The sequence below is a fragment of the Electrophorus electricus genome, chromosome 22, assembly GCF_013358815.1.
Source record: "Electrophorus electricus isolate fEleEle1 chromosome 22, fEleEle1.pri, whole genome shotgun sequence".
Taxonomy (NCBI): Eukaryota; Metazoa; Chordata; class Actinopteri; order Gymnotiformes; family Gymnotidae; genus Electrophorus; species Electrophorus electricus.
This window is the reverse complement of record NC_049556.1, coordinates 6173845-6196856: the sequence shown is the minus strand read 5'-3', so window position 1 is coordinate 6196856 and position 23012 is coordinate 6173845. Positions and strand designations below refer to the sequence as shown.

Here is a 23012-nt window from a genome sequence, read left to right as displayed (position 1 = left end):
CCTGTCCAAATAATCTTTTATTAGCAAAAAAGAGAAAACATGAACAGAATTAAAAACAAAATCTGAATCAGCAGAGTAAAATATGATATGATCAAACAAAATTAAATACAAATTAAAACAAATTCAAAGGTTCTCTCTTCTTTATCTCTCATTATATATATATATATATATATATATATATATATATATATATATATATATATATATATATATATATACATATACATATATATATATATATATATATATATATATATATATATATACATATACATATACACACACACATATACATACATACACATACATATAGATACATATACATACATACACATACATATATATACATATACATATACACACACACACACACAGAAAACTAGGATGTTTCAGACAACACCTTTTCCTATTTTGAATCTTTAATCTGCATTTGTGTCTTATTCACCATTACCCTAATTCTAGTCTTAGATCCTAATCCTGCTTTAGTCAGTGTGGGTAGCTACATTTGATAATATCTATACTGATTTACACACATACAATTAAGAAAAAAGACCTGCATTCAAATTTGTTTATTGAGGAAAAGAGCTCTGCAGTCTCTGAACAAAGTGCAGGCATGTACTCAGCAAGAGGCCATTAAGGCACCGTCACCAGTGATCTTACAATAGTGAGTTTGGTGGGAGCCAATAAATGGTAATATGACTCTCATTAAGACTCCTCAGACAAAATAAAATCCTAAGGCTACAGTGGCCTTAGTCTCTAACACACAACATATTTCTTGTTCTAAAAAACAAAAAAACAAAAAACAAAAAAACAGTCCTCTGGTTTTTCATTTAATTTATATTGATATCAGTCAAGGGATGTGATATTTGACTGATGAAGTGTAACAGCTGCTTTCATTAGTCCCTGCTCATGTCACTGCTGAATCCTGACTGGAGTGGTGAAGAATAGTCAGGGAGCGCAAGTAACTGCAGAGTCAGGAACAAAATGTTCTGGTTTAATGCAAAATATTAATCTTTGCTGGTTAACATTGGACTGGCTGAAATTTATGCTGAGACTCTTAAAAAAATGCAATGACGACTATTACTATTCTATCTGCGCTATATAGCCATCCAGGTCATCTACTGAGCCATCAGTGGAGGACACACAACCACACACTCAGATTAAGTCATCAGGAACATTTGGGCTGGAAAAGATCAACATGCCACACAGAATATTTTAATCTACAACATCTCTTTGGACTGCTACAGGGATCTAAGACCACTGTTTATATAATACTCCACATCATTTAAACTCCCATTTTGAATAAAGTCTGATTTACCCAGTTAGTGTTCCATCACTAACACCAGAATATAAGAAGCAGGTTCCTTTACTTCACAGCACTCTAAATTTATGTAGTTCTTATCAAGAACCCTCTGACTGAACTGAACTGACTGCTTGATCCTTCAAAGTTTTAATTGAATTCCAGCTTTCGATGCTCTTTTCACCAAGGACAACCCCACTAACATTCACCAGTCATCACACTGATACTTTGGAATTCTTACCCCAGCTCACACCACACTCATACAACAGGAAAGCTACAAGCAGAAGTCATGGATAGCCAGCCAGCTGACTCTAGGTTAACTTGGGTTAGGGGTTAGTTGTTGGGTTAATCTCCTGAACCCAGTTTACTTCAGCCAGCCAAAGTATAAGTTCAGTTTGCCTGAGCAGGACAAAGACAGTGAAACTGTCCAAGGAAAATTGTCAGTAAACGCTTAACAATGAGTAGATAAATTTTCAGAATCAGGTTATGGTTTCAGATATCTAGACTGTAGTGGGTTGAACTTCATGTGTACAGTAGTGTGAACAGTGGATACAGCACACTTTGTGTAATGTACTTATTGTCCTGTGCACTCTGAATATAGAACTGATAGTTTGGATTTAATAGTGAAATCAAGGGTTATAGGTTGAGATAGGGGTGGGGGAAAAGAAAAAAAAAAAAAAGAAAAAAAAAAAAAAAAAGACTTCCAAGGAATCCATTACTGTGTAAGAGCTAAACATGCTGATGGTGGAGTTTACCAGGTGGACAATGCAGTCTTCTAATTCTAAATCCTACATAGCTCTACAAAGTTTTTTCTGCTTCTAAAGTGGCAATGATAGAAGACTGGGAGTTTCACACCAAATTGGCTACATCATTAGTGTGGTTAATATGGGAACTGGTAGTCTCAGATATGCCAACACAGAGATAAATGCCAACACAGTACCTCGTACATGAACTTTTACCCTTCACCATTGCACTATATGGGATGTACGGCCAATCAATGGCCGGATTTTGCTGACGATCAAGTCATCCTCAGAGAAAACGTGAATGCAGATGGAGCATTAGTTTATGCCCTACACACATATACACACAAGTAGCAAATCTTCCAGGCCAGCAAAGAGCACAGTCCTTTCAAAAATCAATTTGTTCTTGGTTGGTCATTAGACAAGGGCTGTCCTTCATTGACAATAGATGGCAATAGATACCACATGGATGGAGCTAGTCAAAAGTCTCCCATCTCCTGCGCAAGTCCTCCACCTTTTTTTTAGGGGGTGTTGCTGTAACAATGGGCGTTGTTGCCATGGTAAGAAGGTCACTGAAGGGGTCACTGGTTGAATCTGCAGGGTGGGTGGGGGGCAAAGCCTGGGTTAGGGATGATGGGGCTGGGGAGTCTAATAGGCTAGACAGAGAGATACTGCTGCTGGAGGTCAGTAGGGCTCTGTTGACTGGCCACGGCCCACTGATCTGGGTTCCACCTGTAGGGGAAGGGTAACCAAACACTGAGAGTGGTGGGGAAGGGTGTGGGCTCTGAAAGTAAGCATGAATGTGGGGGGGCGTATAGTTGGAGCTGAAGGGGTTGCCTGGAGCAACAGGGCTGTATTGTCTCTGAAGGGGATAGTGGGAGGGTGGTGTGAAGGGATTGAGGGAGAGTTGGGGGTGGAATGGATGCAAGGCAGGCTGCAGGGGCAGGGGTGGTTTAGAGGGCTCTTCTGCTCTACTCAGAGGGTCCAGCAAACTGAGAAGGTCAGGATCTGTCCCCATGTTGGGTGGGTGAGGCTGTGGCAGAGGGGACATGTTAAGTGCCTGCCGGAATTCCTTCCCCCCAACACTCATGCTCACCTCCTTCTCACCCTGCCTCAGCCCTTGCAGCAGGGTCACTGCTGGCGAAAGTACTGCTCCTGGTTCTGGTGTTTTGCGGCCCTGAGGGCGAGGAATTGTAATGCTCCCCTCTGCGCTGGGTGCAGAGCTCTCTTGGCTGGGTGGCTGAGTCTCTGGAGGCTCCAGGGGTGGCACAGACAGTGGCCTATCCCAACGAGGAGACTCTGTATCTGGCCCCTTCCGCAGCTTATTGTAGCTGGAGTGTTTCAGAGCTGGGAGAGTCCAAATGCGTTCATCACCACTAAACTACAAAATACACACAAATGCACACTTAAGCTGGTTTACATATATGTGCATATATTTTAAAACACATGCAGAGCAATCCAAAAAGAATCATACACCTAGTGAATTCTATGGAGCATTCATTCCAGAGGGTAAGCTGGGCACCTGGTAGCTGACACTTGTATGCTGCTCCTCTTGCTCACAGACTAAGCGTAGCTCCTCTAGGCTTCGTGCTGTGCTGAGCGGGGTGTGTGTGTTGGTTTTGGTATGTAAGGAATGTGTGGGCTCCATCTGCTGGCTGTTGAAAGAACCTTCCAACAAACTCAGCTCAGAGAACTTGTCTTGTACAGGGCTAGGTGGGGCTGTGTTACCCTGGAAACACCTTGCCACCGCTTCTCCCTCTACAAATTCAGCCTCCTTCAGAGACCTGTATGGCTGAGGCCTGACACATACAGACATGCATACAATGAGATACAAACATACTCAACATAACTGAGCTATCCATACAAGTGGATATCTTATATAGTTACAAAAAAATCAGGCACTGGATGGAAATATTATAGTATTATAAATTAGCATTATATTTAATGATGCGAAGCTTGTGCAGTGCTGAAACAACATTGCCTCATCACACCATGACACAAGATGGAAAAAAAAAGCTTGTGTCCAGCTGTACTAACTCCACTGAATTCAGTTCAGACCATATCTGAAGACTCTTTTGATGATTATTTTTTGTCTATTGTCAGACTAGAAATTAATCTTTTAAGAATAATTGTAAGAGTTCCAAGATTAAGTGTTCTGCAAAAAAGTTTGTTTTCCCCTCAGAGAACAGACTACACTAATGCATCTATAGAGCTCTCTAGCCACGTGATATCACGGTTTCAGAAGCACAATCATATCCAACAGATTTACTTTAGATAATAGCGAAAAAACTACAATCAATGATTGTGACATGATGGCCCTGCCACTCCTCCCCCAAATTACTGCGACTGCATTCTTGTGCTCTTCCTTGTGAAGATTATAAATCCTCTGTTGCAGACCTGGCAAAAGATGTTATGCACAACACATTTATCACTGAATAGAGGATTCCATTTTTTTCTCCAATGCATTACTGCTGCAGAGGTATTTTGTATTAAATACAACATTTAGCAGATTTTACTTCTGCTGCTGTTCTTTGATGGTCTTTAATGTGTTAAGGCGAATCTGGCAGCAGGATAATTTCTCCTTTACTCAAATTCAACTCAGGATATTCTATTTTTCATTAAGTTAAGCAAATTAATTTCCTGAAATTAACTTGAATTTTAAGTTCTTAGCAGAACCTGCTAGGTTTTGCTATGCTCATCTGCTCCTGGGCAAAAGAGAATTCTGCCTGCGCAGGCATATTACATCCCACTGTTGTTCCGCTCCCTGTAAATTTATGACGTTTACTGCCACAGTGGTGAAAATTCTGGACAATCTGCACATACTGCCCTGCCTAAGGACAACCCAAATTTCTGCCTGCCTTCAGAGCCTGTACCCAAGAGGGCTGAAAATTACAGCCTAGCTGGCATTATTGATGAATCTCCTGAATTGTCTCCACTGCAATCATTCGCTACCTACAGTGCTCAGAGCCATGCTTTGGGCACGGTCGGATGCAAAGGTCTCACCTCTCTTCATCTACAATGAAGCAGGCAGTGTGAAACACGGTGATACCTGTCTACCATCTCAGCAGCTTGGGTTTCAGAATAAATCCCACAAAGAGCTGTTTAGTGGCCTTGGATTCCAGATTGATTTTATTTTTAGGTTCACACACTTCCATACACCTGTCTGTACTCTGCAAAGAAATCTTATAGCTTCCACTTTAGCTCCCTTTTGCCTTCCTAAGAATAAAAGACCTTTGGTGATGAGTCACTGCACTGTGTCTGTGTGCCCTCTGTCACTATCAGCAAGCTATAGCAGTGATAACAGATGTCTCTGACCTGAGGATCGGGGCAGAATACGAAGGCAGCCAACAGCACTTGGTTGCCATGTCTCTGTAATGTGCACAAACCTTTCCTATAACTGTTCACCACATTTTTATCTCATACTTTTTACCCTTCATTTTCGCATGCTACATTCAACTCAAATACTGGTCTTAATGAACACAGGAGTGGATCTCCTCTCCACTGTAAACCCCTCTATACAGAGAGTAGATACTTCGCCTTCAGGTGGTCAGTCAGATTTAGGAGGAATGTAGGCTGCTGCAGATCTTTGTCTTGTGCACAAATATATATTGTCTTCTGTTTTTCTTTGTTACAGAAAGGATTGAGTAGTTGGGTGTGTATCCACTGACTCCTTTGGCTCAGTAGCCAAATGTGCTTTGTACATTTGTAGCCCTGCACCTTATATCGATGATTCTCACCAGAACAAACAAACAAACAAATCTGTCCGGATTGTCCCTCACTAGCCAAAGAGACTGTAGTTAGCAGATATAATCCAAAAGGGGCCGATATGAACCCTGACCACTCTCATTACCCAGGGAACTGTTTTTCCAAGCGCATGGGCAAAAATGTCATCTCCACCCAAATCAGCCACCAATCTTGTCTCTAAACCTTTGATCCCACCACAGGATTTGTCTGTGATACATTCTCAATCACCTTTGGAGTCTTTTAAGAATGCTTATACGAAACTTGTGTTCTTGCTACACGATCTGGTTGCCTACCAGAATTTTAGGCAAGTGTATTCTGAATTTGTCACATCCAAGACTGACTTCTCTAAACTTGCTGCCACCTGGATGATCCCGTGACATGTGAGCTCTATAGGCTAAGAAAGAAAGAGAGGGACATGCTGTGACTGGTTCAGAATTAGATTATTGAAGAGACCATTCGAAAGGGGTGGACAGCAGGAAGTGGTCAGGAAAAGTGGAGACAGACTCGTCATCCTGCGAGAGCTCATCACCAGAGGAGTCCTCACACAGAAACACAGTGTAGTGACGTGTAGGGCGCATATAGCTAGAGAGAGCGAAAGAGAAAAAGAAGCACAGTGCACATACACACTCGTGTACACATGCATACAAATAAGGAACATCGAGCATGAGCACATAGGGTGAAGCATGAATAAAATACAGACCAACCCAAGATAGAAAGACAGAAAGGCACTGTGAGACATACAATAATGCAATCATGAACAACCATAATCATTCATTATTACTATAAAATGGTGATTGGTTATTATGAATTAAAGAGCTACTATTCAAGAGTTAATATTAGTCAGCACTGACCCCAGAAGTTCTATTTAGACTGCAGTAATTTGGTTACACAATTTAAAATCACATTTGCTCATAATTATATTGAAATTATATGCATTATTAGAAACATTTCATTTGTTTTTAATAGCACCACAAAATATACCAATTTTGTTGAGTAAATGTATAAAGATTCAAGGGAAAGACAACAGCTCATTCTAGTTTTGAAACAAAATGCAAGTTTCTGTGCAAAAAGGTAGCAAAGCTTTAATAAGTTGTCTGATGTACAGCTAGTGCTATGGCTCTCTTCTAAAACTTGTGCTTCAGGGTCAAACAGCCAGTCAGAAGCTGGCAGCAGCAACTATGATGTCAGGGATGACCAGTTTTAGAAGCAATGCATGTTGCCTGCTATTAATGACAATCAAGAAAACCTGTGAAACCTGAATATAAAATAGGCAATGGTGATGTAAGAGTGTGGTGTGACAATATTCAACAGAAAGATGAAAATAGTCACCAAGCTACAAACTTAAATCTAACTGTGGAAATTTGAGAAAATAGTGAGTAACAGATCGCATTACACACAGTGCCGTGTCCGTTTGTGTGCTTTGTCTTACTGTTCAGGACTGCCCTCCAATCCCACATTGCTGCGTGGCCTCTTTGACACTAGTGGCCGAGGGGGGCGAGCCTACAGACATGCAATTGTACCAAGCACACACACACACACACACACACACACACACACACACACACACACACACACACACACACACACACACACAGTGCACACCCATCCACCCCAAAGAACAGTGTTAGGACAAACTGAGACAAAAGTGGACCTGATGCCAGCACAACACAGAAAGAATAATTTCATAACATATTAATAAAATTAAACATATTTGTGCAGTAGTTTTATAGATAAGAAAAAAAGGTAGATGTGTAAAGGGCTTCTGTACAATGAAAAATGTATACATGCCAAGAGGTGGCCAGTGGACTCTGCCAAGGTGAAAATATATTTCCCCACCCACACCAACACATTTATCCAAATACTATACTCCACACGCACACGTTTACAGTGTAAACAGAGAGTGGGGTACGTGAAAAAAGTGGGTAAATTAATCTACTCCCTAAATGTACACAGATGTGTACAAATTCTGAGACCATATACTTCAGGATGCACTCATCATTTCTCTCTGGCTGTGATTTATAAACACAAAAAATATAGTCAAATTCAATTTTTTACATGTCAGGTATAAAATTTACAAATGATAAATATGGAAAGCACTCATGTAATAGCTTATTATTAATTGGAATCATAAAAAAGTACAAAGGTGTTTCGGTACACAGCCTTCTTCAGTGTGATGATGACGTTATAATAGTTTTAAATGCAAAACCACACCCACTTATATGATATACAAGTTATTATATATAATATCATATTATAATATTATATCATATTAAATCAAAGTAAAAGATTTGTACCTCCAGCTACAGAATACAATCAAAATACAAAACGAAATACAGGTGCAAAGCATTGATAAATTACACTTCCTTTCAAACTCTTCAAATTAAAGAAAAATCGAGCTATTTAAATGCATAATTTAACCAGTGCATCTTGGGGTACATTTATTTTGCGCATCAACAGTAATTATTTTATTTTTTTTATCTTTCTAATACATGATTTCCTTTAAACCAACATATGATTTGATAAATACAAACCTATTATGGCAGACAAAAAAAATATGGTTATTTGAAATGAAGATGTCATATTAAAACCTAGTAAAACAAAAATAAAAACAAAACAAAACAAAAAATGAAAAAAAAAACCAACAACTTACTAACTGCATAAGGTATTAACAATTGGAGTGCTGAACATGTCTTAAAAAATGAAGACTGGATGTACCCTGATGTGAAGGTGAATAAACAGGTTACAATCCTGGATAAAACTATTAATGTGCTGAATTCACTGGAAATTATCAATGTTGAGAATAGACAAGCAGTACTTGTATAATACACAAACATTTAATACATTCTAGGACAATGACACAAAGGTTTTATGGATGGGAAATCTCCAGTGGTGGCAAGGCGGGACACGAAGTTAATGCTTTACACGTTATGGGGATGGAAGTAGTCCATCGGTCTCCAACAGGTGGAGAAAAAAAATCCTCTTGTAGAGCGAGACCTGGTACATTTTTAATCTCAATACAATGTCTCCATGTGATGAATGAAGATTTTTCTTTAGCATGTTTCCTGTAACTATTTCTGTAACTGTGGAAGATGGCTATAGAGGCTAACGTCAAACCAATAGCATGACTCCCCATCAAGTGCGGGATTTACCCCGTCACCGCTACTGTTTTGTCTAGGCCTGAACCCCCTCAGTGAACTCATCCTGAAGGGTGGCTATGGACAGTGGCCAAGAAATGGAGCAACCATGAGAAACCTCGTGATGTTTGCTGTGGTATACAACTTGATGACATAGCAGATGTTGAGGGCAGCTTCAAGTACCTTGGAATCCCACAGGCAAATTGATGAAGCCACAAGGAAAGCAGCCACAGCCAAATTTTTACAAAGAGTGAGGCAAGTCCTGAGAAGTCAAATGAACAGGAAGAACATGATCCAAGCTATCAACACCTACCCTCTACCAGCCATCAGATACCCCACTGGCATAATCAGCTGGCCAAAGGAGGAGATAGAAGCCACTGACATCAAGACGAGGAAACTCCTCAATAATGTATGGAGGGTTGCGTCCCAAATTCAGCACTCTGAGACTAAACACTAAGTGGGGGGGGGAGGATTAGTGAGGAACAGTGCCACTATCTAGGGTGAAACAGCAAAGATCCAAGAGTATGACAAGAAAATGTCCCCAATTGATGAACTGAGGAGGAGCAGGAACCATCATGGGAAGAGAAACCCCTGCACGATATATACCACCAACAAATAGTGGAAAAGGGTTAATATAAAGAAATACTAGCTCTGAATACAAGATAGAGGCTGGGATCTACCACACAACAGTGTGTGTGCGTATATATATATATATATTATATATATATATATATATATATATATATATATATATATGATTTAGTTATATATAACTAAATCACACACACACACAATGTATCTCCAGAAGAAAATGAGACCACTCCAATTTTTTTCTTAAATCTGCATCTCCACATGTACAGCAGCCTTTCAAGTGTTTGTTGAATTCCTTCACAGATACACCTCATGCTACTTAATGAGATGCTGAATAGGTGATCACCTTAACAAAATCCTATTCTAATGAGCAACAGTATAAAACTACTGCTGCTATCATCACTATTCTCTTGTTATAGAAGCAGCTGCCTTTTGGAGATAATTTCATCTTCAACTTGCTTAACTGTTCACAGTAACATATATTTTGACCAGGGGTGCCCAAACCTTTGCATGCCACTGCGTGTTTATACACACACACACACACACACACACACACACACACACAGTTCTACAGTTAACGAGTATATATTTTACTAGAAACTGTAGTTAAAAGGTGTTTTCTATTTTTTATTTATTCAATATATAATTAAAATCTATAAGAAATAGATCTTTACATGTTGTCATTTTATAAACTATTTATTTGTTGGATGTATAGAGAAGGTGCTATATCACAGTATGCATCGTTATTGGGATATGAAGTGACCTATATCAGGCTATGAGATCCTGCTCATATTGCACAGCCCTACTTTGAATTATGTAAAAGAGGACGAGGCAATTAACTCACTTCTGCATTTTCATTGGGATGTTCTCAGAGAACACGAAAGGATTTGTCTACAGTATATCACTACAACTGGTGTATTTCTTCCTCCCAGTTTCCTCAGACATCTACAGCAACTTTAGTCCATGCCAGCAGCTAAAATTCTTTTGTCAGAGTCCTCTGTCTCATGGTGCAGTGAAAACCACATGCAGGTAATATTAAGGCAAAGGAACTGGTTGTAGATTTCTGCCACATTAAGGAGTATCTGAGACCAGGGACATCCAGGGAGGGGATGTGGGGACAGGTATCTAGGGGACTACTGGATCTGCAGATTGGACTGATGTAACAACACTGACAAACTACACGAAAGTCCAGGACAGTCTTCTCTTCTGCATGCAAGTCTGTGTTCCTTTCTATGCTTCTATCCTATTGGTCTGTTAGAAAGGTCAAATGCTTAAATAAGATATTTAGGAAAGTTGGCTCTCTCACATGACTCACCATGAATTCATTAGATGCAGTGACTGAGAAGAGAATGCTAGCAGAACCACTTGAATATCATCTCAGGCATAAATAAACTATTAAATAAATAAACCTATTGCGCTATGAATTTGTCACTCCTGACCCCAACCCTAACTCTAGCTGTTTTGTGTCACTCAGTAAGCTGTCTTACTGTAGGCTACATTCACATAAGAAATAACGATGGCATCCACATGCAGTCAGTGATACATATTAGCAAGGACAGGAAAGAGTGAGCAAGTCTAAAACGTGAGGTCAGAGTTAAAGGGGCAGACTGGGGTACTCACTGGCTGAGTGCTGCGATGTAGTTTGGAGAGAATGGGGGGAGGGGGCCGTTGGGGAGCGGTTGGCCGAGGGGGGGGACCTCGTTCCGACTGCTTCAGCACACACGTACACACACACACACACACGTACACACACACACACACACACACACACACACACACACACACATCTATGTGAACATATTCATATATTTGATGGAATTACTAATCGGATGGAAGAGAACAGTGAAAATGATTCAGATTCTTGAACGATTTAACAGCTCACAGGTAAGTTTGTCACTCAGAGACCACAACATAGGCAGGTACATTAACCAACCGTACAACACACTTCTTCTTCAGTGTTTTTACAGATGACCTCATTCAGAAAGTATGAGACAAGTGCAACCACCTGTCTCACAAATACATACTCTCACACAAACATACTCCCACCAAAGGAAAGATCTTCCAAATCAACAAATGTGCTATGCAAAGTATTCCACGCACCTGTCCAAAGTGCACTGTGATTGGTTGTCTCTGTTCCCAGGTTAGCATGTCCTTGCTGTGTGTAGAGGCTACATGGGCTGAGCCAGACTCATCTCTGCTACTGGGGTAACCATTCTCTGTCAACTCCTGCAGACAGCCCAGACAGCCAGACATAAGAGAGAGTGTGAGTGGTTGTGACAGTGCAACAGATGAGAGCACGAGCAAACATGGGCTGCCAAAGAAGCCTGAGTAACATTCAGTGAATATTTTCAAGCATGTAGGAAAGATTTGGAATCTGAGGGAGACACTTTAATGCTAAAGCTGACTGAGAGCATTATAGAAAAGCAATACTTTAGCATTTATTATACTGTTGATAAATATAAACAAAACAAACAAGTCAGACAAGTGGGGGAGGTGAGAGGGAACACTCTTGCATACTTGCTGCTGCTCCTCTTGATAATTTTAAATAATGAAAGTTAGTTCTAGATTAAGTTAGCATTGTAGCTATGTCGATTGTGTTTGGTGATGTTTTTTATGTTTTATCAGCAGTTTTATGCATTTAAAATGAAACACTGGCTAGGCTGCACTACAGCATGTGGAGTGTGCATTAGCTGGGTAATGCAATATACAAACTTTCTCAACTTGTATGGATTAGAATTACCAGTGTAAACTGGAGCGTGACGTGATATGTGGACTCAATCCTAACTGGGCTATGTGACTTAAACTGCAACTTTGTATTTTGCAAGAGAGATATTCATGTGCTGTGATCCAACAGACTCTATGCCAGACAGGCAATATTGTATTCCTGTTTGTACTTGAATTTGTTGTTCAAGACCTCTGCAGCATAGTATATTAGACTGTGTGCCAAATTGGCTGGTTTATACTGCTTACCAATTATAGTAATTACAGATTGTTCCAAATGCAGTGGATAAGATCATCTTGGACCACTGCTCTACACTTGGGATTTTAAAGAGGGAGAGATATTACAACCACAAAGGCTCTCAACGTGGTCTCAGAGTGTCAAAGGCACCTATAAACCTATAACTGTTTTTCTATGTGTTGAGTGCAAGAAAAAACTTCCTGCAGGATATATTGCACATCATATAAACCTACTGGTATTATAGAAAATTTCCAGAAGTCTTTTCAAAGGCAACTTCCTCAAGTGTCATTTGCAATACATTTGGTGCTTTTAAACACACAGTCCCTTAGTAATAAATCCACTCAAGTGTATGCTCATATTTTGGACAAGACACTTGATTGGACAAGTGCCTGACAAACCCGGCATCAAGATGGAGTTTACAGTGTGCTAAATTGAAGCATGTCCCTCTGTGGCAGCACACAGATCTGGTCATGGTGGTGGTTTAACCATCCTCCATTAGGCAGAGTTGGAAGTGTTGTAGTGACTCTACCCAAGTCGTCATCTTTGGAATACCTTGCACCTGAGTGCAAGAACCCATATATCTCGGCACTGCATCTCATTTATAGTCCTCCCAAATATAATGCATAATTATTTTCAGAGATCCATGAGTTTCTTCCATTTCTTTGGACTGCATTTACTATAACTATTTTAGTTTTATGATCTTGGGGTGTCCAATCACAAGGTGATATTCATGGACCTATCACTTCAGTGCTTTCCCACTAAACCCAAGCAAAAGCGTCTTATGAGCCACCATAATTTGGTAGGTACTGACCAAGTTACTGTTTTTAAATAAATAAATAAATAAATAAATAAAAATAAAACATTCTCCAAAACATCTCCTGTCATAATTTTACATCAACATCTGATCAGTGGAATCAGTGGAATTCTACAATACAACTTTGGGCTGTGTGATTAATCATTATGCCCCGGTCAAGAGTTTTTCACGTTTTGCCTCATAATTTATGCCTGAATTATGGAAAAGGAAAAATGCTGGATGCACTCTAGAGAGATGTTTCAGACACTGTGGGCTTACTGTCCATAAAATGGCCAATCAAACACCAAAAGGAATATGAAGATCTCTTAAAGAAGCATGGTCAAAATTCTATTCAGAACTCATTAATTGTCATCCTGGAAATTCAAAAAGGTTGTTCACTACTATAAATCAACTTCTCCAGCCACAGCAGTCTTCTTTTATGGAGGTAACATATGAGAAGTGTAACAACTTTATGGACTTTTTAAAGTCTAAAATCAGTAATATTCAAGGATGGATTTCCAGCTCTTCTCCTCTTTTGTCAGCTACAGAAATGCCAACTATTTTGTTTCGGTTATTATGTTACCCAGAAAAATGGAAATCATTATGGAAATGAAACTCACTACTTGTGCTCTGGATCCTATATGTACAGCACGAGTGAAATTATGCATGCTGGCTCTTAGTCCACTGATAACAGGTTATATATCAGTCCTTTCAATTTGTGAATATTCCATCTGCTCTTAAAACTGCCATTATCCAAACTTCTCAAGAAGCCTACACTGGAGCCAGATGTCTTGGCTAATTCGTGGTGGCTGCTCATCTTAAAGAACATCTCACTCAAATCATCTCTATGAAAAATTCCAATGTGGATACCACGCCTACCAAAGTACTGAAACAGCTGTTCTGAAGGTAACAAATGAACATTTGAGGGAAGCTGATTCTGGATTTCCCTCCCTATTGATCCTGCTAGACCAGAGGCCCTGCATTTGGTTCAGTGGACATAACATTCCTCTCAACAGTGCACTATTGGGCTATCTATGACTGTTTCGAGCTGGTTTCAGTCTTATCTATCTGATAGGACTGAGTATGTCTAGGAGGATTTAGGTCATGAACATGCTCTGTATCCTCTGGAGTACCAAACTCATTGGTTCTTGGCCCCATTCTTTTTTTTTTTTACTATCTATACTATATGCTTCCCCTTGGAGATATCAGATGATGTAGCCATATCCAAGTTTTTGTTTGGAGATTAGGGCTTGGATGAAGGACAACATTTTGCAGCTAAATACACTGTGTGCACAATTATTAGGCAAGTTGTATTTCTGAGGATTCATTTTATTATTGAACATCTACACTGTTCTCAGTCAGTCCAAAATGATAATAAACCTCAAACCTGAATATTTAATAAGTAAAAGTGAGGTTTTGGCTCTCTTAGGAGAATATCTAACTGTGCACAATTATTGAACAACTATTAGTTTGCAGAATAATTATGCAACTAAATGAAAAATGAAAATTTTCCCATCTCACTTATTTTAAGTGAGAATAATAAACAAACAACTCAAAATTTACAAATAAACTTTTGACATAAAAAAAAAATAAAAAATCTGTGACCAATATAGCCACCCTTCTTTTCAACAACAGTCATATAAGCCTTCCATTAATGGAGTCTGTAATCTGTTGACGATCAACCTTTTGTGCAGCAGCAACCACAGCCTTCCAGATACTGTTCAGAGAGCTGTACTGTTTTCCTTCACCGTAATTCTTCCATTTAAGAAGGGCCTGCAAGTTCTCAATAGGGTTTAGGTCAGGTGAGGAGGGGGCCATGTCATTATTTTTTCATCTCTAAGGCTTTTACTGGCTACCCACGCAGTGGAGTACTTCAATGCATGCAATGGAGCATTGTCCCACATAAAAATCTTCTTGAAAGATGCATACTTTTCCTGTACCACTTCTTAAAGAAAGTGTCTTCTAAGAACTGACAATAGGTTTCGGAGTTGATTTTGAGTCCATCTTCAACCCGAAAAAGTCCAACTAGCTCATCTTTAATAATACCAGCCCATAGCAGTACCCCACCTCCACCTTGCTTGTGTCTGAGTCGAAGTGGAGCTCTGTGTCCGTTACTGATCCAGCCATGGGCCCATCCATCTGGTCCGTCAAGAGTCACTCTCATCACATCAGTCCATAAAACCTTTGAAAAATCTGTCTTCAGATAGTTCTTGGTCCAGTCTTGACATTTCACCTTATGCGTCTTGTTCAGTGGTGGTCGAGTTTCAGCATTCCTTACCTTGGCCACATATCTGAGTACTGAACATCTCATACTTCCGGGCACTCCAGGTAGGTTGCAGTTCTGGAATATGACAGTACTGGAGAATAATGCATTCCTGTCACTTCACATGCTTCTTCTCTAATCTTCAGTTCATTTGCATCTTTTTTCCTCTCAACACGTTTCTTGTGACCCAGTTGACTATTTCCAACTAAACGTTTGATGGTTCTGTGAACACGCCCTAATATCTTAGAAATTTTAGGAGAGTTGCATCCCTCTGAAAGGCTTTTTACAATTTTTGACTTTTCATAGTCAGTTAAATCTCTTTTTTGGTCCATTTTGCCTAATTATGTACACCATGATATAGGGTGTTGATCAACTTAGGCCACACCCTCCTTCATTACACAAACACACGTCACCTGATATGCTTAAATCCAATAAGCATTCAAGTTTATATAACTTGATTTTTGGAAAATATGCATAAAAATAATATGGTCAAAATACTCTTTTTCCTAATAATTGTGCACACAGTGTATGTCCATGAACATTTTCAAATCAGCTTTCCCAATGCATCAGTGCTCATGTACCTTCTGTTTAAGACGACTCTTCACTTCTTTGATGCCCATCTTGGCATGATCTTTGGCCTGCAAAGATATGCAGCAGTAAAGACACAATTAAAAACTGGATTAAAACCAAAGAAAGAAGGTAAATAAACTGCAGTCTTAGCCTTTAATGTTTGTGAAGAATAATTAGAGGCATTCATTTTTGGTCAGGTCCATATATGACCTGGCTTTAGGCAGCATAGTTGCATGTATGTATATTCAGTTTTTTATTTATTATATAATACAGTTGGGTTGTTTTTTTGACATTATGGAGCTGGACATACAAATTTGTAGACTGTTTTCATTGCAGGATTTGCTTTCGTCTTCACTGTATTAAAGATGGCTCCACCACCCTTCTGCAGGAAAAGTGCAAGGATGCTCATGAAAGGAATGTTGGGGGGATAAATAAATAAATAAATAATAAATAAATAAATAAATAGTATTTTAGATTTTATACACACACACACAGGTAAATGAATACTCAAACACACAATCTCAGGATGCAAGAACCAACCTTTACTGTGAGAAGCCACTGATAGTACACTTTATCACTACCTGTGGAAAAAAAGCACACACACACACACACACACACACACACACACACACACACACACACACACACACACACACACACACATTTATATTTATATATAAAAATCTATAAACCAGTAGGTAAATCACATAATTCCCTTTTAAAAAGCAGTTTGTGACAAAATAGTAATATTGAGTGATTACAGACCACTGTTGAAAATGCAGTAAATACTGCGCATCATGACATCATGACTAGATGATATTTGAACTTATTTGTGAAATGCTGTGTATTTGCACAATGTAACTAACTCCATGCCTTCCACAAATGTAAACTTGTTGAAAGCAAGAATAAGCCCACTTTATAGACAATGATTTTATTTTAATTGTTTGATGAGTAAAAACTATACCCTTTCAATACCCTATTATTACCCTATATTAATACCCTAATGAAAGGGTATATCCTTTCAGGGTTTAAGGGTATACCCTTTCTATCATCTAGGTGGATTAGGTCAGGCAGCATTTAATCACTTTAGAAGTGCAGGCCTCTTATTGTGTGCTTTGTACAAGGTGTTTGAAAGTGTTATACATACACAAAATAATCAGTAATAAACAAGAATACTAAGCAATAATAATCTTTTTGTATGAAGCTCTCATTCTAGAGACATATAATGTTTTAACTGATGTTATATGTAAAGAGATGAGGAAGTTTCTGTGGGATAGTGATTGATTTTGATACAGTGGATCATACCTTGTTACTGCAGAAATGACTAGCTTTAAGTTTTAGGGAGAGAGCAGTTAAGAGGCAAAGTTAATACATCATCTTCAGACAGTGGTTGTGAATGGCGTTCACTAAAGGCAAGATTAGTAAATAGTGGAGTTTCCCAGGGAAGCATTTTGTGTTATAAAAATGAAATAAAATAAGCAATATCTCTTTAGCATATTGAAGCATATTCAGCATATTTAATAAAATGTACTGCCTGTTGAACCGGAAATTTGTGTTCATGCTTCGGCTCTGTATGTGTAACAAGGTCTCTGTTTCAAGCCTCGCAAGAGTGTATACCCTGGAATGGCCTGTCTGACCTTCAATGTGCTGTAACAGAGAAAATGCAAGGACTGACAATCCCTAAAGGAAGCAGCAACTATCTATTTGTAACTGGGTAAAAAATGTAAATGGAGCACTAGTCTCTTTTAGTGTGTATATATAGGGTCTCTTTTAGGGTTTCTTTGTTTCTGAAAGAAGAAAATACCCCTGTTAATACCTTTAAAGTTTATGTATGAAGTGCCTTTATTAGAGGTGGTTTGGGCAGAACAGACTCATGCTCCCTGGCTTTGAAGGCAAAAACTTCACTTTGTGTGTTTCTTGATCAACAATAAAAATCAATAATAACCACTACAACAGCCTAACATTTTTTTGTATAACAAAGGAACACATTCTAAGACAGATGAGTGAACTATATGTAAACTGAAAAATTGGAATTGATCTTACTAGTCAAGACTTCATGAACTACTATGCCCAAGATCGGTATGATCTAAAAACAAACAAACAAACAAAAAAAAAAAAAAAAAAAAATCTACCAATCTAGTATTAGCTAGGGACATAAGATTGCAACATTCATATGAACGCCCTTATGAAGTAGAATGTTGAAAAACTTGATTACATGTAGATTAATGCTGCAAACCTTTATAAATATAGTGTATACAGGGAAAACTCATCTTAAGAACTGTGTCACCATCACTCAATATTAAAAAAAGATAATCTTACTTAGAGAAGCTTAAGAGGAAGAGAATGTTTTTTTTTCCCTTTGGCAGACTGCCTAAAACAGCTAACTACAGTGAAACCCACCAGCATATTCTCCCATATTAATCTCTTCTTCAAAGACATCACTGAAGCCTTCCCCAGAATTCAGCAACTCCAGACGTCCATCTATAAACTTAAAAAAATACATGCACAGAAACAGTTCTAAACAGAAATTATTTAAAAGCCAAATATTTAGAATTATAGGTTAATAATGTAAAATCAGAATACTTGTTAAATTAAACAAACAACACATATAGAAGTGGTCTTGTACTTGTTTTCACACATATGTGTGTGTGTATCCTATATATAGGATGATTTCATCTTTGAAAAATTCCATTTGTGCTAGCATTATGTTTTGGCCATGCTTCTGATCAGATGCATGAAAGATTAATTATGTGCCATTACCAGTCATTTAAATACTTATTAGTTTTATAATAATTATTTTCAAAATGATAACTTTGTGGTATAATAATAAAACATTTGTAAATTGGTGGTTTGGTTTTCGACTGGTGGTGCTTTTCAAGCTCTGAACTTCTTAAAGTTTATCAATAATTTTGGAGATTAAGAAGGCTTCTAGGAAACTCTAACAAAACTGGCATTCTTAAAGTTACACTGTTCTTAAAGTTCTTTGTAAATCACTTTATAAGGAAATGCACCCCTGTGTTTTTGTTGTTTTGTTTTTTTTGCTAAGCAGCTAACTTTGATAGCTAACTAGCTGCTAGCTAGTGTCAGCAACACCTTCCACACACACACAGACCTCCCAGAAATAGTTATCAATGTGAATGATATATGTAGTCTTTGTGTATGCAGTCACTGACCACCCCCACCCACCCACCCCAACTCTAGAACAGATTTGTATTTTAAAACTGCTAAACTGTATCAGTAATGAAATTAATGAAAACACTCATGCTTAAAACAAACAAAAGATTTTCAATCATCAACATTCATAGTGTGTGCTAATCTGTGTGTACCTGAAAGGTGTAGCTGTATACACTGTGCATGTGTGTGTTCCTGTTTAAAACGTTGGAAAAGTTTGTCTACTTCCCAAAGCATGCCCAATTGCTGGGCCAACCTGCTTATACTTCAGCAACAGGAGAACCCTGAGGGAAAGGCTTGACTAAACAGACCCCACACACTGGATAGGCCCAGGGCTACACTGCTTACCCTCCTTGCCACCTTACACAGCCCAAGATTCAAGAATATATTATTCTGTAGAGTTTTAAAACTGCAGCTGAATTGGGTTTATCCTTCACTAGTGTGTGTAACCACAGTAAATCACTTAAATATAAGTAGCTGGTGTGTGTGTGTGTGTGTGTGTGTGTGTGTGTGCCCGTTTAATAAACTAAAACATATCACGCATGTTTATGTGCATGCATGCACCTGTTTAAAAAGCTGAAGCTGGATAGCATTCTGTAGAAACTGTCTCATAGTACTTGATCTGTGTGTGATGAATGCATCTTCATTGAATGTAATTGGCTCCTCCTAATAACAAATAAATAGGATCACATGAACATAGTTGCTGACACAGACATACACAAAGACACAATGGCACTGTTAAACACACACACACATATATATATATATATACACACACACACACACACACACACACACACACACACACACATACATACATACATACATACATACATACATACGGGCATATTTTGTACTTCAATTTGGTATATTTGTATTTGGTATATCTGTGCACAAGTGAATGATTTAGGATGAACAATGTTTCTGCAGTAGTGACTTAGTATTTGGAGCACCATGTGATTCCAGCATGTATCTCAAAATCTCCTGGCTCTATTTAAGCAGGCAAGTCATGCAAAAAAAAGTCATGCATTTTTAAATGAACAATCAATCATTATCATAAATGCTGACTAATATTAGTATCCTTGGGTGCATGTACATAAGAGTGTGTTACTGGATTTATGTACAGAGAAGCCTCATATTTGTGTGTTTGTGTATGTTACTTGTTCTATGAGCAGGATGTTCCTATAGATGAGTGGGTGTGTGCGAGTTTGTGTGGAAAATAATTTTACCGGTTCTATGCATAGAGCACTCCTATAGCTGCCAAACAGAGCTGCCTGAGCTTTTAGGAAAGCTCTTGCTACCCCATCCCCTGTTGTTGTGGAAACCTTTTTCAGTCGATTCTTGAGAGATGACACCTACAACACAACAAAGAATACATACAAGCACACACAACCTCAGTACACATCACACTGGATCACACTTTTGTTCTCTCTCTCTCTCTCTCCTTGTGGTAGAACTTTGATGCCACATCTTATATGAGTGTATGCATTTGTAAGAGCTCTCACCACATCATTAGGAAGGCTCTGTAGGTCATCAAATGGTGTCTCCAGTGTGTTGGTGTCCACATTTAGAATGACAACATCATCAAGAGCCATACCCCGAACCTTCTGCAAATACACTCATACACAAATAATGTCTGCTGTTAGATGGGGGTAAATTCTAAAACTAGATTAGGAATTATGAATTGGGACTCAAGGATGGGTTAGGATTTCTTTCACTGCCATCAGATGGACCGGACTGCAATGTGAGCTAGGGATTAGGAATTATTGGCTACAGTTTAGAAAATAGTGGTTAGACATTACATTAACTATGCGTTTTATCTTCATCAGGCTAAAGGTGACTCCAGGAATTAAGGATTAGCAATTTGGGGTTGGATGTTAGGAATTAGTGGTTAAGGTGTTCAGTGGTAAGGTTTGCAAGGTTAGTGATTAGGGTGATTGTGTCTTACCTCCATCAGGCTTGAGTGGATTCCTATGAGGTACGGCATAGGAGCGCTAGCAAAATGAGAGAGAAGATTAAAAAAATATTCTCTCCCATACACACGTACACATTTGCGCATCCCCCCCCCCCCCAAACACACTCATATATGTCCTCAGACACAAAGAGTAATCTATCAGGTGTTGTGTCTGTGTGTGTTCTCACCAACAGAAGTCTATCAGGTGTTGTGTGTGTGTGTTCGCGCCAGCAGTAGTCTATCGAATGCTGTGTGTGTTCTCTCACCAGCAGTAGTCTATCAGGTGTTGTGGCAGCACTGGAATGTAAACATGCTGCCAGTACATTGGATAGAGCATGGCTGCCGCACCATGGACACAAGCTGTTAACTGAGAGAGAAAGTGAGTGAGAATATGCTCTTACTGTAAACCTTTTCCTCACCTCTACGTTCCATATTAATTTATTCAAAGGAAAGAACAGCTATTACTGCAGATATAGAAGATATGGAAGACGCCCAACACCCTTCAACAGATGCGATGAACTGATTTGCTTACAGGGCAGCCTGATGTAACAGACAGTATTTTAATATTCATAATAGGTCTGTCACAATTATGACATTTTAGCCACCAACTGTCATACAAATAATTGTGATTTTGTTATTCCACTAATATAGTATGCCTGTATACCTCTAAATACTATATAAATACACACATAACCCTTGCCAACCTCTTGGGCAAAGGATTTTGAAGTTTGTGCATGCATTTAGAAGCAAAATAGCTTTGTTGCACACTTTCCTGCACACTGTGCAGGAAAGCTTCACTTATTTTAAACATCATAAATGAATGTGTAGGATTGCCTAAAGTAACTAAAATATGGTTCAAGTAAACCGATGCTGCAAAAGATGCCGAAGTTTATTTCAAGACTATTTCAAGTTTAATTCAAGGTTCTGCATAACAGCTAGTTGCCATCCAAAGCCTGGATTTTGTCAGACCTTTGGGCCATTTGTATACATATACAAGGTCATAACCCACATAAACAAACTGTTTGAGATTGCTTAATAACTTGACTATGTTTGTGACTGTCAACATTAAATCTTTTTTTCTCTTTCATTACTTGTTAGCTACATTAACTTCAAAACTGAAGCAAACATACAGACACCAAATGCTGAGCTATTTGGGGTCATGGAAAAGTACATTTAATTGTATTCCTTTATGCATACTAAAATAAAGAAGCAGATAACCTTGCGTTCAGTTAGTTTTGTCTCAACACATTTGTTGCAATAAGCAGCAACTTTGTATTCTGTTTGATGCATTTAAGAGACCCAAGTGAGAAAAACAAGGAAATAGTGCAAGGGAATTAAAATAATTTCAAATAATATTTGAATAGTTTTTTGCCAAAGCATTTGCGTCACCATATTTTTATTTGCTGCTGTTATTGGTCAAAATCCTCATCTGTAGATTCATTTAAGTACAGTTGTACAATTCTCCCTGCTTGCACCATTATATGCAGTTCTGCTTAAGCAGTGTAACATGTTGCGAGTGTAACTTTGAGCTGTCAATCAAACATGTTCATTAGAATATTGGGAGTAAGTCATTCTCACCTAGGACTGGTAATCACACATAACAGATCTGAAGTTTAGCATATTTGTGGTTATTGTCTCTGACAGCTGCTTATCAACAAATGTGTATTAGTAATGTGGTAGAAATGGGATTAATTCAAGTAACTTTTGCTAGCCCAGACCTTTCCAGTAAGTATCTTTATAAAATACTTCATTATGGCAATTACCCATAAAAATAATGTAAAGGCAGATAATGA

General features: G+C 38.6%; 1 protein-coding gene across 8 annotated transcripts in view; it reads right to left on the bottom strand.

Annotated features, from left to right (window-relative positions):
* Nucleotides 1-353: 353 nt before the first annotated feature.
* dennd1a (DENN/MADD domain containing 1A) overlaps nt 354-23012 on the bottom strand; it is a 29676-nt gene continuing 7017 nt past the window's right edge. For 2 of the 8 annotated variants that reach the window (XM_027016876.2, XM_027016878.2), the window contains exons 10-24: nt 21486-21586; nt 21214-21259; nt 20771-20872; nt 20495-20620; nt 19830-19931; nt 18495-18582; nt 16635-16675; nt 16405-16476; nt 16106-16162; nt 11610-11735; nt 11130-11219; nt 7214-7284; nt 6238-6366; nt 3563-3839; nt 354-3421 (exon numbers count right to left, since the gene is read on the bottom strand). In XM_027016876.2, coding sequence (XP_026872677.2) covers nt 2516-3421; nt 3563-3839; nt 6238-6366; nt 7214-7284; nt 11130-11219; nt 11610-11735; nt 16106-16162; nt 16405-16476; nt 16635-16675; nt 18495-18582; nt 19830-19931; nt 20495-20620; nt 20771-20872; nt 21214-21259; nt 21486-21586 — 2334 coding nt within the window. In that variant the 3' untranslated portion in view covers nt 354-2515. The other 6 variants (XM_027016877.2, XM_027016882.2, XM_027016880.2 and 3 more) reach the window with 6 other exon arrangements.